The 17268-nt window shown below is 37.2% G+C and overlaps 1 protein-coding gene across 1 annotated transcript in view; it reads right to left on the reverse strand.

Moving 5' to 3' along the window:
* The window catches only part of LOC104504090 (chromosome unknown open reading frame, human C14orf39), a 31104-nt gene extending 17325 nt beyond the window's left edge, over window positions 1–13779 (reverse strand). Inside the window, exons 1-5 of the mRNA XM_010149698.1 lie at window positions 13731–13779; window positions 13361–13417; window positions 10269–10395; window positions 4708–4797; window positions 47–234 (exon numbers count right to left, since the gene is read on the reverse strand). Of these exons, the coding sequence (XP_010148000.1) occupies window positions 47–234; window positions 4708–4797; window positions 10269–10395; window positions 13361–13417; window positions 13731–13779 (511 nt within the window). The remainder of the gene's footprint in view (window positions 1–46; window positions 235–4707; window positions 4798–10268; window positions 10396–13360; window positions 13418–13730) is intronic.
* Between the last annotated feature and the right edge of the window lie 3489 nt (window positions 13780–17268).

Raw genomic sequence — 17268 nt, forward strand, 5'->3', positions numbered from 1 at the left:
ACACTACCAATAGGCTCTACTGTAAAAGCATTCATAATAGTAGTACCCAGAATATCCAAGCAAGCATCTTCTTTGAATTTATATTTTTCAGACCGTTTCAAAACTCTGGCTTTGATTTCTTCAACCTCTTTCTTTTTTTTGTAATACTCCTGTGCAAGAGCACTTTCTGTATATTTTTCACGGTGTTGCTTCAAAATCTCTTTATATTGGGTTATGTAATCCTGATACATTTTCCTATAAAAATACATATGATATTTTTTTTTTACATGAAGCCATTGTTTAAAAGGAAAAAAAAAAAACACCAAACCTATTTATTTATGGTATCAGTTCAATTAGACTTGCTGCTGTCCTGGAAAAAGATCAGATTATATTTGATATACCACTATATGTCTCTGGTTTTTATCTTCCAGCAATTTTGAAGGAAGACTATGGCTGTATGTAATAAAAAACACACTCATGACGTATAAAACAGTCAAACCTCATTGTTCAGAAAGGAATGTAGACCATACCATATTCAAAGGCAGCCTGGCAGATGACAAATGGGTTTTTTCCCTGTGTAATTACAATGAATCCCACTGCAGGCCAAATTCTCTGCTTGTGTGTATTGGCACAACTCCACCGCTTCCAGTGGAGCTGTATCAAACTTACAGTAAAAGAAAATTTGGCCTAGCATCCCATATTTAGAACAGCCTGATGCATCAGTGGACTAAGAGATGCCTCCAAGGAGATGCTGAGTAATCCATGTGTGACTCAGCGAAGCCTTAAACATACACATTAGTCACACTAAAACAGTAGGACTATTCATGCTTAAGGTTAAGCACACACTTAAATGTTTAATTGGCAAAGAGCCAGAACACTCGGCTTCTTGTAGGGCTGCCCTCCAAATTAATGTTACACTACTATAATTTCACTGACATCGTGTGAGTCAGCTACAAATTACTAAAGTACGTAGCATCAATTAATGTTCATGGCATTTTAAAAGACTTTTGAAAAAAATTGTACTATAAAACCAAACAAATACAATAACAAGTAATAGGATGTAACTCATCACATGAAGCTGAAAACTGATTAATATTATGCTTGGAAAGAGGAGAAAGAAAAATGCTGTTACACAGAACAACCATCATCTTGTGTTAAATCAATGACAGTGACTACATTAGGAAGACTTTTTCCAGGCTTTCTCACTCAGGTAAGGAATTCACAGGACGGATTCTAATGACAAATCAAATATTCAACTATCTCATTGGGATGAGTCTTTATTACACCAATAATGGTGCTAAGCATAACTTTTATTACGGGGAATTTCCAGTACGAAAGTAAAATCATTTTAGGAAAGCTGAATAATTAAAAGTGCAATCAAGGAACTGGTCCTGGTTCTTAATGTCACACACAGATAATCTAAGTATATACCTGCAGGAAGTCTGTATTTCCCACATAGGCAAGAGTTAACTATAAGTAGTTTTTTAAAGGATGAATAATAACAACCAGTGTCCGGTAACTGCATTTCTCTCTGCATTAAATGCTTAAAATGAAATTAAAATAAGTCTTCTTTTTTTTTTCAAATGTTGGTATTCTATGCCCCCTATTCCTGACAAAAGATAAATTTAGGCAAATACAAAATACATAAGAAGAGTTGATGGTGAACATTTTTGCAGAGGGATATGTTAATAAAGAGATATTACAGTGACAGATGTCCAACATGTATCATTAATGCAGACTAGTCAATTAAATTGAGAAAGAACTATTACACAAAGTTGAGAGATATTAGAAAATGCCAATATAAAATCACAGAAGGTAAAGGAAATGTTATCCTCTAGGCAAAGGTTATGTGAACAAGAGAGAGAGGCAAATTTTTAAATATTTGGGTATTTGTATACCTGTAGATTAGCTGGAAATTCCTTTATGAAACAAATTATGGTGCACAACAGCAACTAAAGCCAGAGACCCACTTGTTCACCTGCACCATGAATAAAGCCTACGTTAAGGAATAGCCCTCACTGCTTGCAAAGCATACAGTATTCCTCTTTAAAGAGCACATTTCATCTCAAACTGCTATTAATCACTTAAATGAAGCATGACTGAAATGCAGACACTCCTGACTGCCTGCTGGCTAGCAGAGGCAATGGAAGAAAGAAAAACTTGTGTCCAAATTCAATAGTAGAAGCTTTTGCTCTTACAAAAGGAAGCCAAAATTTTTTTTAAAACTACACTCCAGTCAGTAGTTCCCGTTAAATTGACAGAAGTGATGTACACCTGTTTAGGGGAAAGAAGTTGTAGATGCACAATGTGAAATCAAGGAATTGACACTTCCCCAACTTCATGTAGAAAATTACATCAATCTGCTTGTTTTCCTACACAACTGGTCTCAGGAATCAAAGTTTCTTGATCTACTCAGTATTTGTGTGTATTATACAAAATTTCCCAGGTATGAAAGATGGAAAATTTTCAATTCTATTTAATTTGCTAGAAACAATACCCGAGCAAAAAAGAGATTTGCTGATAGACAGTTAAGAATGCATTACAGATAAATGTAAAAAATATAAATCAGTAGAATATGTTGTTGTATCAAGCTTCTGAAAATAATCCTTGAACTTTATATTCTTTTCCAAAAATGTATTTTCCACAGATTAATATTCATGGGCATATTTAGTGTAGTATAGTAGTCTTGAGAAATTGTCACTATTTTAATAAGTAATTCATGTCCTCCAGTTCACACAGTCAGACACAGGCTATTCAGAATCAGCACTGTCCACATTAAAGTGATTAGAAAAGGTTCTTATCTCATGACAATGCGGAAAGGAGAGCACCCACAAAACCCCTGAACATTATGTGGGTAGCTATTTATTCCTCTTTCTTTCTTCATATCATTTATTTTCAGGATGAACCTCCAGTACTAAGCTTTCTTATATGTTCTTGAAACCAGTAATAGCAAAAAAATGTGGACTGTTTTTAAAACCTTTATAGTAAGTGTCTAATTAAATGCAAACTGATCTGCCCATCTTTTAAAACCTCTTCCCATCTAAAGGATTATGTCCTCAGTGCCCCCAAATGCCAGCCTGAAAAGCACATCCAGCACATAAACTTCTAAATGTACTTATTTTTCTTCCTAATTTAAATATTTAGAATTTACTGAATGCACATCTTGCTGATTTGAATATATCATCAAATGTTTTTGTACAGAGGGACTATATCTGAGAAGACCACTTCTTTTAAATGCATGAATTAAATATATTTGATGATTTATAGTCATGATGTCTTATAATTAACCTCAGGAAAACAGATCAAACACTTTCATGTTGGAATCGAAACTTGTTATCTAAAGGAGCAATTTAAAAGTAATGCTTCTTTGGCTTGTCAGCTCAAATTAGTGAAAGCAAAATGGCTTAATCATATACTCATAGAAAGCCAATTTAGCCTTATTTTTCACCAAATATAGAGCTCTGAACAGGAAGAAGACAGATAAGCTACTAACTGAGTTAATTAAAGGCTATCAGGCATGCTATTCCTGCAGTCTTGGACAACTGGCAAAAAGAACACATACAAAAGAACCAAAGCCAACATTTTCAATTACCTGAAGTTACACCCCTAAATTGGTATTTAGATATCCAAATGGATCTGCCATGACTTTTTCACCATAGGGCTAACCGACCTCTTCCCTTCACAAGCAGTTCAGTAAAGGTGAGTAACCTCTCTAAAATGAAGATCAGTTTTATCTGAGCATTAAATAGCACTTCAGAGGGTTAGCTTGGCATGTTGCATTTTGAACGTTTCAGGGAAAATCTTCAGGGACTATTCCTTATTCTATTAAATGTAGGCAGCTACATTCCACAACTAAGCATTTCTTTAAAATGCAGAATCTAGTTAATGAAGCTGAAACAACTGAAATGCCATTTTCTGAACAGAATTGAATTTGCAATTAATACTGACTAGAATCTTACCTACAGCTGGTCTTGAAATGGTTTTAGAGCAGACCTTTCTGAGGCACTCAGACTATTTTCTCAGGATCTAATGTTGAATATGCATGCTTTTTGGTTATTTTTTTAAATACATAGCAGTATACAAAGTCCTGATTTATATATTCTAATAAACATATGCAATTCATATTCACAAATAAAAAACCCCACAGAATTATCTGAATGCCTCTGATCTTTATCTTACTTAGTCATACATGAACTTAAAGGCTTAGGTTCAATTAAATGAAGCTTCTGAAAAAAAAAGAACAAGTGAAACCTGAGTATTTTCCCAAAAGTCTTCCCAAACTTCAGTATCTGAGTATATGAACACGTCATAGTAATGACCAAAAAAATAATTTGTAGATAAAACTTGTGTATGCACTTGCACATACGCTCTGATATTTCATATTTTTGCCAAAGCTGAAACATTCATTACCTTTGTTTCACAGGGTTGTTCTTGAAATTGCAGGCAATTGAACAATGTTCTGAAAAATTATTTCCCAATTACATTTGGGAAGCCATTGAATTTGAAGAAGCTGTATTTTATACCATTCCAAAATACAAAATATTGATGCTACAAAATAGCATGTGATTTCATAATAATGTAAACTGAAAATTTTTTTAATTACTCAATCACTATTGTTACTCTGGAAAGTTTACAACAACTTTTTGACACAGACTGCACCATCTTTGCTCATCAGTTTAGGCAGGTTAAGGAGCACTACTGCTAGTAACCTCATCTCACGTGAGTTACCTCTCATTTTCTGTAGATTCTTGTAAAGCTTCAAGTTCATTTTTTAAATATTCTTCATGTTTGCTAAGAATTACATACGTGGGCTTCCAGCTGTTGAGAGAGTACAAAAAAAGAAAGCATATAAGTGGTCTTTCCTAACAAAAGGAAATGAAGACATCAAGTTACTTTAACCAGCTTACTAGAACAAATAATTTACTTAATGTTTTCAAAGTCAAACATAAATTGGTTTAGAACAGAAAGTGATCACATACATGCATTTATTTTCTTAAGATTTTAAAGATGTAAATTCAAGAATATAGGCATTGAATTAGCAAAGATTAAAAGCACTATTTTAGGGAATAAACAAAGTGAACTTCACAAACTTTTGGAGCCTAACGCTGAACAGTTAGGCATCTAAATCCACATATGAGGTACTGAGAACAGCGGCATCAGTAAACCCTTTAGATATGTACAATCTCCTTGTTGCAGATGCACACAGCTTCATTCTCACCGGTATCACCAGCAGCTATCTCATACCTAAATGCAAGTAACAGTCACGAACTCGGAATTTCCTCTGTTTGCTAAGCAAGTCCTGCTCAGAAAACAGCCACAAAGAGATGCTATCTTTCAGCACAATAGCACAGACACTGGGAGCACTAACCTGGCAGTTTGGAGTCACAGGTACACATACCACCTCTTACTGAACCCAACCTCTGCCCTTCCAGGAAAACACAACAGCTAATAGTTAATGGCAGATGAGAACTAAACTTTGGCTGCTGCCAAGTAACCTTCTGTTCCACCTCCAAGTCATCATCCACATATATTTTTGTATTTCATGCAGTTAGTATCTTTATGGTATGTCTGCACTGTTAAATGCACCCATTTCAGAAACCTCTCCCCTGACAAGTGGTAGCAAGCGGCTCATACCCAGCTCATTATTAGATTCCTCTAGAGCAAACTGATGGGTCCACACTCTGTAATGCTTAACCTGGACCTCCTCTCATGTGGTTGCCCTATGGCCTTGAAATCATTTCAGGAGCCCCCTATAATGTAAGAGCTATGCTGCAGCCCATCAACTTGGTTTTCTTACAGCAGGATACTCTTAGATTGTACTGAAATCACTGCAACTTCAAGGAATACATAAGGGACTTATGACTAGTAAACTAATAGTATTTTCTCAACATCCAGGTATTCGAGAAGCCTCTTCCTTGGATATGGGAACTCTAGAAAGACAGGCAGATAAACATCCTGATAAAAGTGAAATTCAGATGTGATATTTAGGAGAAGCATATAATGAGTCTTTCAAAAGAAACCATCATGCCTGAAAAAAAGATGGCGTAAGGAGCATGAGCCATCCAGGCCTGGATGGTTCCTACCCTCCTAGCTGAGGTAACAGCTGTCAGAAAAGACATTTTCAAAGTTGTAATTGAACAAATGGCCAGGATCTTGCTTAATTAGAGATGGTGAGAAACCAATTCAGAAACTTCTGGTGCATGGAGCCTCCAAACAGGAGTAATACTCTGGTAAGATTTAACAGATACCAAAGTGCTGTGAGGTAAGGGAAAGAACAGAAAAATTACTTAAGTCTACTTAGGTACTTATACATAGCTATGTTTGCTACTGACAAACACCCCACTCATTGAGAGAATAATCTCTACAATGACAGGCTGTCATCAGGCAACTTCTGAGGTGCTGGGAACTAGGACTCAGATGATGGCTGAATCATTGGAACAGATTTGGCTAGAGTAGGATGGAGATCCTATTTCTAATGAAAAAGAAATCACATTCATCCTCCAAGGGAACCTTCTACAGAAAAAAATAGTACACCTTCCTCTAGTCAGGGCTTAGTGATCTGCCCTGCATATAAGCTACCCTAAGGCAACACAAACACCTATGATGAAGTTTGTCTGAGTGGAACTATCTGTCCGAGATGTACACACAAATCACAGAATCACACAGAATCACTAAAGTTGGAAAAGACCTATAAGATCATCCAGTCCAACCATCAACCCAACACAACCGTACCCACTAGACCATGGCCTCAAGTGCCACGCCTACACGCTTACAATAAAATTACAATAAAACCCAACTTTAGGGACATATATGTAGATTCTATCAAAGTTAAACACTGATGAAATGGAAGTAGGAAAAATCCATGAGGACTGTAGAGAGCAAATGAACCTGGAACAGCAGAGATGCAGTTACATTTAAAGGGTTATATCAACAAATGGGAGGGGAGAAAATGCAATACAGAACAATGTTGCAATTGAACATATCAAATAATTCTTTACTGCTCAGGTGAGAGCAGCTGAGGACACAGGGATCACTGTATATTCATGCAGTGAATGTCAGTAAAGGTAAGTAAAGGACATTTTTTTGGAAGTGAGTATGCCTTATGGTTCAAAACCAGAGGGTTTGCAGCATGCAATCACACAAAGCATGAATGTGTATTTGGACAATTGCTCCAAAGGTGGAACAAAATAGAAGTTTCAGTAGCAGCTAACTTAATGCAATTTCCATCAAGGAAATAAATAAAGAACAAAGACCTGACGATTAATTTGCTGACAAAAAATAACGTACTCTAGGTGGTGAGACAACACCACATACAATGAACATCTATAACAGCATAAAGTTTGTCAACAAAAAACTGAATGAGCAATTGCATCATCCATTCAGGAAATTTAGCACTCTTGGCACAAACTGTTTTACACCATTGGTGATTAAAAATACAATTACAAAATGTTACTTCATACCTACCGCAGATTCAGCAAAAAGCTGAATCTTTAAAGGATTAGGTTTTTTAAAAAAGGAGAAACCAACAGTACTTATATAAAAGTGTACTGGCACACAAGCACTGTGATCTCCTACTCAGAAAACTGCATGCCTTTCATTGGAGTGAAAAAAGCAAGCAGTGAAAAAGTCATAGAGCTTTTATTAACCAAACAATCCAATTCGGGCGTTACATTTTTTGTTCACATCTCTACTGCAGACATGCAAAAAACACCTTGTACAAGAATGATGTTTGCAACAGAACAAGGTATACAGGGTTCAAGTAGCTCATATACTAGTTTGTTACATGCTTCACTGTTTCACAGAGGTTCTTGGTAACTACTGCATTTATTTGTCCTTCCTTTCACCAGATAGGGTACAAAAAAAATCTTTATCCACACTAATCAGAAACCAATAAAAATATTCTACTTTAGCTAGTGGGAGAAGACAATCATTTGTTTTCCAAATGAGTAATATTTTGAGTTCACCTAATGTTTTGGGGTTTTTTTTATTATTTCCTTCAAATCTCACCATCCTTGAACCAAAATTTAGAAAATAGAAGAGAAACAATAAAATTGGAATAGGTTCCATCAGCAGTATTTCACCAATTCTTACTGTTCTGGGATCAACATTTCTGGTTTGAATCATTCAATAAACAAAATACTAGAAAAATGTCATCATTTGTCTAAAAACATATATTTTGGTCATTTTGTACCTTCACTTCCTTTTTTATGTTATAGCATAGACTAGTATCCTGATACACCTGTCTCATATAAGATATTTTTGTAGACCTGTTGAATATAAGATACCCATATTTTGTTCAAAGTCTTCAAACATGCTTCAATATACTTAAAATGCCTAGTAATCCAGACAAAACAATTGTTTCGCTGAGAGTGCTGCTGAGCATTACTGGCAATTAGTCAGCTATGGGGGTGATTGGGACTCCAAAACAATATTTGAATTTACAAAATCAGCATTAGAGTCATGCCCAATATGTATGGAGTATCAACTAGGATAAATTTGAGAAGTTTAAGATGACTCTACTACATAAGTGCTCTAATTGTCTGATCTTATAGCTAGGGCTTGTTTATTGCAGCGTTAGTATGTCGTTAAATGACATTTTCAATAATTTAAGACACAAAGTCTCTACTCTTCTGCAAGCATTGTCCTTCTATGAATACATGTATTCATTAATGAGTCACTTCTCATTTTCAGTCTCTTTACACTAATGCCATTAATTATTCTTTGTAGGACCTGAGCCAAACCCCATTGAATTCATGATTAAAATTTAGATCAGATCCTTAGTTCTAGCCTTAATTTTTTATTTCTTTATTTACATCAACAGTTGGTGATTTGCAAACAGATTTGCAACTTCAAAAGATATCAAAGGTAGTAGTGTGGATGGTTTCAGAAACTTCCAAAAGTGCTCATTTTATACTGCATCAGAGGTAAGAACTTAATGTAAAGGAAAAGTGGAATTTTCTTGTCAAGGTAAAATCTTTTTCTAACTCTTTTTATGATAAAGCTACAAATCAGTATGATAAAGCAATCTTTTCAAACAGCTGGCCACTATACCCTCTTCATTCACTAATGATGCCATTCTTTCTTCTGTTTTCAGATAGTTCAAAATAAACCTTGAAAGGACCCTGATGTTATCTTTGATTCTCTTTTTGTCCTTAGAAACACCCACATTACCCATTCACATCCTAAAAAAAAAAAAAATCAAATATATGGTATAGACATTTTTATTCAAGTACTTGTCTTTAGGTACAGAATTGCAAGAAAACAAGATTAATAGAATTTGCTATCAAATCATCACTTTGACTGGCAAGGAACTAGACAGATTGTGGGGAGATGAACACTGCAATGAAAAGACAGGATGATATCCTCTGGGCCAAACTCTCTGTATAGTCAAACACAGATTTGCCCTTTTAGCTATCCTTGCAAACCTCCAAGATTTTCATTTTGAAAAGTAGACATTGCATGCCAGTAAGAGAAAACTCCTTGTAGCCAAATTCTTGCTTGAAAAATGTGTAATTACTAAGACACGAAAGTGATCTGCAGTCACAGCTTGCACTAATAATGTCATAGAAAAGTTTCTATGAAGACAACTGAACTGCAGCCCATTGCAGTCATCAAAACAGTGTGCCTGGAAGAACAATTTTTCAGTCTGCAGTAAAAATTATACCAAAATCTGCTACTAGATGTACACATGTATGTGTATGTAGATACAGTTGTGAGACGTCTTAGGAGGAAACATGTATAGAACAAAAACTAATGTGAAACGTGTTGTGAACAAAGAAAAGAAAGACGCTTCACTTTCCGGAAGCCAAATTCAGAATTATACCAAGAACATCATAATGGAGCCTTATTGTTACTGCTAGTCATTAACTTTTTTTAGTTAAAAAAAAAACCCACAACACTTTCTGGAATAGTATTCTTAATAATGTTCAAATTTGACAGAACTCAGATGCATCCAAATATAGAAATATTGTGTTTCTATTACCTTACTTAGATGAATACTTCAGCATGCTGCAAAGAGAGTACCTGTGATCTCTGAAACCTGTTGATTCTAATAAAAAACTAAAACAAACTTAAACAAAATCTGTTTTTAATAATCTACTTTTTCAAGGGATGGATAATACTGCAATTTTTTAACCTGATAATTTTCAGTTTGAAAGAAATAGCAGAATACTGAATTTTTCTTTAACATCACTCCTGTCTGAACACACACATACATATTCTTACACCACTTCCTGGCTGACTTCCTTAAGGCCAGCTATAACTCAAAGTTTGGGCTATATTATACTTACGCATTACAGCTCTCCTTACTACTCTCATTTTGCTTGCACAAATCAGCAATTGCATCATTGCAGTTATTTATATTTTCCTGCAACCTAGCAATTTCATTCCTTTTTTCCGTGATTTCTGCAGTATACACTGAAATTAAAACCAAAAATTAAAAAGTAAGCATGGGTATTTTCAACATATTCATGAAATAAAAGGTCTGTATTCAGAACAATTCATAATTTCTGTCAAAATACTTAATCTTGATAGTGCCAGATGAGTGGACAGCCTGTAATTAAGCAAAGCAAGAGCAAAGTGAGTCAAAATCTTAGGGAGTATCAGCTGTGTGGCGAGTACGTTATCATCTAATACTGTGAGACTGACTTTGGAAGAAAAAATTATTTGTGCTCTTTGTGCACAAAACTGAAGTATCTCTTAGTGGTAGAAATCTAAGCATTCTTAAGAGTTAGAGCTGACCCTTCTTTTTTGTTGCAGTCCACAGCGTCTGCAGACACTAGAAGTAGTATACGAGTAAACCAGAGTGTAAACCCTGGTTTGCAACTAATGCTTGCAACTGGGGAGACTGATTAAGAAACAAAAGTTGCTTGAGATAAAAAGTCTCTTTCAAACCTTTGTTTTCTTTTACAGAAGTCCAGAAACACAAATGTTTTGAATGGAAAAGCTGACTACAGGAAAGGAAAAACGAAAACATCACCAATGGCATATAAACAAATTATTACTAGAAACAGAAATAGAACAATTACAATAAAAAGGGAGTTTACTCAAGGTGGGAATGTGTAATGAATGTATGACAGGTTAATATAGGAGACAGAGGTTAACTAAGAAAAACACACATTATAACAACAAATCCTCAGGCACTATGGCATTTTGTGAGATCTTTAAGGCAGATTCTTAATTCTGCCTTTTCTAACAGCAGACAGCTGACAACATTTTCTGAATGAGTGGTTAGTAGAAAACCCGTATCACTGAACATCATCAGTGCTCTTTCACCTCTTGTGAGAGCCATCGTGCACGCTCACCTTGCAATGCAATGGACACAATAGGTGCACATTTTTTTTATTGTGCTGTTTATTTCTTACTTTTTCATACAAGGTTTCAGACTTAATAGTCCAAATCATCTCTTGCCATCACTGCTGCCCTGATACGCTGTATGCCAAAGTTGGTGGCCCTAAACGGAAGTCAATCACAGATATCCTGCCGGTCTCACCTACTTAACTAGAACTTCAGGTCATCCTGAAGTCTGGGTCTGGTTTTGCAGTACTTCTGTACATTCACTTTCAACATGAGGTGCATTTCTACCAGAAAAAAACACTTCTCAGGGAGAAATATCAGTCAGTGAATAGCAAAATATTCTTAATGTATATTAATATCTTGAGTTATCCTGAATATCTTCAGTATCCAATATTTTCAATATCTTCAGTCAGTAACTTGCCTTTACTTAGCATGAAGTACAACTACTGGACAACTGACCTATGCTTCATTCTTTAAAAAAAACCAAGAGGTGTATGTGGAAGTATCCTGCAGATGACATTTTGAGATACATCAGGATACAACATAAAGTGTCTATTACATAAACACCACCATACACTTAACATTTCATTTAGTATTTTCTATAGATGAGCACTTCTGTGACAAGTGTGAGTTGTTCTACCCACCCTCAGTTTTCACAAGGGTGAAAAGGTTTTCACTTTACAATGCAAGCATCTACCTCAGAACTAGACGGCCATAGCTACAGCCACACTCAGCAGAGACAACCGACATTTTTTTAAAGCTTACTTTATCTAACCTACTTAAAACTCTTCAGGGTGAAACAAACCACACCCTATAAGTGCCTACTTCCCTCCACTGGTTATAAAGGGACTCTAGCCAAAAAGCCTGATGAATCTCACACTAGAAGTCCAAAGCTGAATGCTACAGCTGTCCCTCTGACAAGTAATACTCACACAGAGACGAAATTAAACAAGTGGAACTGTTTCTGGGTAAGTTTTGAAGGATTTAACCCAAACTTTTAAAAGTCTGCATATCGCAAACGATATCTCTGAACATGCAAATAGCTATGCCACGTTACTAAACAGCCTTTGGATTTTTCCTAAAAGCATGCTCATTTACTGTAAGCTTGCACAAACGTTAAGAAAACCCTCAACCCTAAGGTTCAATGATGTGACTGAAGAGTGATAACAGAATTCTAGGTGTAACAGATTTGGTGTCACAGATGTTTTAACATTGATAATGTCATATTGATATCTTAAGGAGTAAGTACTTGCTTGGAGATGTCAGTCAAGATTATTAGAAATGTTGCCATCAAGAGGAAGACCAATCAGGCTAGAACTCTCTCTTGTCCTTTTACTTGAAGGTTATGAGCTTCAGTATCTACCAAGGAAGTACTAGCGATGAGCACAGATGTCCTCAGATTGTCTAAAGAATAGTTTCTCTACCTCAACCATTCTCATCAGTGAGTGATACCGCATAGTAGCATGGTTAAAAAAAATTAGTCCAGACCTAGGTTCATTATATTATGCTGTCTGTTACTCCCCGTGGAAAAGAATTTGATGTGGAGCAAGGCTTTCTCCTTGGGTTTACTGTTTTGAATTTCAAGTAAAATTACCAGCTGCTTGACCTCAGAAAAGAAGAACCAGGCTTGAGTAGGTAGCAGCAACTGAGGGAACTTTCATTATTATAAGAAAACAGAAAGAGAGAAGAAGCAGTGAGGCAGAGGTCCAAATCTGGAAAGAACAAAAAACATGAAGAAAGAAAGGGAGGCAAGTGGCAGATGCATTGAGCAAGCACAGCTGAATCAAAGGACTGCCAGTGATTGTGAGGAGCTACAGAGTAAGAGCAGGAAATGGCGCAGCATGAAACTGGCTGTCCATGAGACAGCTGAACAGCATTAGCTAAACGTCGAAGGCAAAAGCAAAGTCTGCGAGGGAGAATGAGCAAGTATTGATGGGGAAAGATGGGGTGGGGTGAGAGCAGGACACGGGGCAGCTTTCATTATTAGGCTTGCTTCCGCCCCCGAAACACAGAACGTGCACCAGGACTAATGAAACAAAAGCAGTGTGTTCAGTGTCTAATAAAATGATAATTTATCTTTACTCACAATTTATCTGTTGATTCACATGTTCCTTAGCATATGAAGTTTGTTCTAGCTGGAAAACTAAGAAGAAAATAAATACTTTTTCATACACATATACTGAGCTGTGAAACAAATGTATGTTGTGCAGCATTAATTACACAAGCACTGATTAACAAAGATTTTGACAAAATATCTAAATAGCAATTTTACTGTTAAACAGCGGTTAGCATCCCTCTCCATAACATCACAGCTTACAAAACATTGCGTAGGCAAACATCAAAACCTTAATATTATGAATTTATTTGAAGTTAATATAACTGTTTAAAGCAGAAAACTTGTCTACATGTTACAAATCCGTTACAAATTATTAATTTAAAGAGATGTAATGACCTACCAAGCTCGAGCAAAAGTTTGTCTAAGTTGCTCAAAAACCCATCACTCATTGTGTAAACTACAAAAGAAAAACACAATTCAAGGATTTGCACAGTCAAAAGCTTTACTGATACAATAAACAAGTCGAAATTGCAAGACAATACGATACATTTTAAGATAAAAAGGAGAGAAAAAGTTTTAACTGCATTTGAATTAGTATCTAAACCACCTTAGGAGAACCAAATTTCTCCCTGATAGTGGTAATGGAGCCATTGAAAGTCTAAACCACAGTTAGGAAAAAAGGAGGTGTACCGTTTAGGTAAAGCTTTGTTACTGGACCAGTTCTATCTTTGAGAGGCTTAATGTTCTTAGGAGGCATGAGGAATGCAAGAAAAGATGCTTGTGTACCAAATGTGTAGCCTCTACTCCAGCTGGTTTACTAAGCCTATCGACTGCAATGCTGGTAATGGAAAAGCTACTTATCCATTCTTCACACTCCTCCCACAGTAATTGCAAAGTACATTTAAATCAGAAAGTGTATTTTACGGTTGGACTCGATGATCTTAAAGGTCTTTTCCAACGTAAATGATTCTATTATTCTATAAGGGTACGAGTGATTAAAGACAGAGCTCACAGACAATGGAAAGCAGATTATTACAAATCCATTCTTCTGCTTGTGCTGCTATGTGCAGAAATTCTGTTGCGAGGTTTTAAACAGTTTGGGAGTCATGTAGCCTTCTAAAAAAAGGGTGCGATCACCATTTTATCCAAACGTACTGAATATGGCTAGTTAGCTCAGATATACTCAACGTTAAGCAAAGTTATCTGATCCTTGACTGTCCCACGATGGTTTCCCCATACCCTCAGTACTGTGTAAAAAGTAAAGCCGCAGTAATTGGTGATTTATGCTATTCCAGGAAAAGTGGAACAGAAAACAACCGCAGAATGTAACTAAAGTGACGTTAAGGCTTCGTTCTGTAGCACTGAGACTGCGGAAACGGGAGGGGGTGGCGGGAGCATTTAAAATGCGGGATGTTTGACAGAAATGAATTTGCCTAATAGTTAAGTGAGGATCACAGCACCTAATCCAAGTGGCTGGATTAGTACAGGCTGCTATAAAGATGTATTTAAAAGCTTCTAGTTCCTGCTGCCTGAAAACGCTTGAGACAGCAAACAGAGTATTTTCTGTAAAGACTGAGAAAAATACTAAGAAATACTACCTCAAGCCACAGCTCAAGGCAGACTATTTTTGCTTTTAGACGATGTGAAGGAAATTCCTAAGTAATTCCTTCGGATGCAAAAATTAGTTAAACTCTAGAAACAGTTTAACACTGGTTTTTAGTTGTTTCCCTGACAGTTCCCATAAAAACTGCAAGACATTGGGGCGTACACAGATGAATGCCAAAAAAAAAAAAAAGGCATAAGCTTTAAACAGGGAAGAATTTCTATTGATTGGTTTATAAATTACGCCACAAGGTTCACCAAGAAAGCAGCCTGTACAGCTGTGTGTTATGAAGATACATACTAATCTATCCTCTAATCACTAAGGCAGTTAGAATTATTTGTATCTTTTGAATGGTTTTGTAAAAGAGAAAAGCAGAACTAAAGTGAACAGAACTAATGGTTTACGTAAAGGGTAAAGTTGCAGAAAATGCTTCCAGAAGCATGCGTATGTAAAATACCTCCCGCTCTGGATACGGTTCACATGAAGCAACACAACTGCAAATGACAGATGCTGTTGTGTGTTGTGAATTAAGAGGATACGTGTGGCACTGGTGGAAAGGGCTGAGAGGTTGCATCGGTAATCTGCAGAATGCAGATTGTAGAAGGAGTAGTTAACACCAGCCTGCAACAAAAGACACCCAAATTTTGGGAACTGATGGCTTCCAGGATATGACTGTAGTAAAGACTGAGTCTTGGTCCTGCTGGAGGAAAGCAACATCGAACTATTGGCCAGCTTGGGGTGACAAATACAATGTTCCCATTTGAGGCTGTTATTTCGGTAAGTGCGAAAGAAGCACTACAAAGCCGGAAGGCGGCCCCATCAGCCTGTGCTGCAACAAAAACCAAGTATTTTTTAGCACATGTGATGTTTATTTCCCAAAGAAATCGTAAACCAAAACCTGTATCAGATGTAAGAGCTTGTTGTATTTAAATCGACAGCTTTGGTGATGATGCATTTGTCATTTTTCTGTATTTTAGTGTTAAAGAGAAATATGTAATACGCAGCCATGTGTAAAAGAGCTTCAGACAGTCTATATTATTTCTAATTGTGCTATTCAGAAGGCTGCCAGAAAAAAAAAAAATACTATTACGCATCTTGCATTTTTCTACCGCATTAATAAATGTAATTACACAGCATTCAGGTGGGACAATGAAGTTTCATGTGTGACAAGACTGCATGGAGTGCAGAAACGGCAAACCAACTGCCTGCCTGAGCCACCAGCCATTACCATAACGCCTCTCATGGCACTTACAACGGTGGCTGCAGATCTCACCTGGCCATTTCTAGGTCGTTCACTAAAGGGTGAAAAGTACCCATAATCTAGGAAGCAAGTCTCTTCCTTAAAATCAGACGCTCATTCTACGCACTCTCGGGCGTGCAAAACAGTATTCGTTCCTGTTGTCCTTATAAAAATAAGTTTAATACCAGCAGGGCTCTTGAGAGCGAGCAGTGGTTTTCCTATTCATTACTGTGTAAGACTCTCTTAAGTGACTGATTGTTTGATTCTTTCTGAAATTTAATACAGTACACATTTCTAGAATAACTTTCCCCCTCCCTTAAAAAAAAAAAAAAAAACGTGCCTCTCATCGTGCTGTTTATCTACCTTTGCCCCTCTCCCGCCACACCGTTTTAGGGGCCCCGTGAGGGGACTCGAGCCCTTCATTCAAGGCAAGGACGCGCCACCTTTTTTGAAACCCGCTGCTGTTTTCACCGTTTCTAACATCACCCACGTCCTTTCCCGGCTGGTGACAATTCCAGCTATTACATCTGAGTTAACATAGTTGTACGGCTCTTCATTTATGAAGTGTTTTAAAGTGCATTGCTACGGCATTATGTACCGTGCCTTCATTACCAGCTACCGACGTGTGTGTCAAGTCCACGTTTCACTTAGTCAGGCACATACCAAACAAAAGAATATTGCTGCAGATTGTTCCCTAAATTCCTGAAATTTGAAAATTAAACCGATTTTTCGTCAAAATGGTAGATGGAAAAAACCCATCTCATGGGATACCACAGAGGCTGCGGCTGAGCGCCACAAAATGGCGGCACAAAAAAAGAGGAGCGAGTCCCTCCGGGCGGAGCGGGTGGCGGGGCCGGGTGACCCCTCTGCATTTGGGGGACCATAAACACTTGGAAAGGGACCAGAATGTGCTGGCTCTGCACCTTCTGAGGCGCTGCCAGAAGAAGGATGAGGGCAGCCATGACAACAGCCGTCCATGGCCTCACCCAAGGTCGTCAAGCGGAGGGGGCCGGAGCACGGCCACCGCCTCGCTCCCTCAGCTTCACTCCCGCCGCCTCGGAGGGGAACAGGGGAGGCCCAGATCCGCCGCCGACC

Source organism: Eurypyga helias, unplaced genomic scaffold, assembly GCF_000690775.1.
Source record: "Eurypyga helias isolate BGI_N326 unplaced genomic scaffold, ASM69077v1 scaffold8134, whole genome shotgun sequence".
In the NCBI taxonomy this organism is placed as follows: domain Eukaryota; kingdom Metazoa; phylum Chordata; class Aves; order Eurypygiformes; family Eurypygidae; genus Eurypyga; species Eurypyga helias.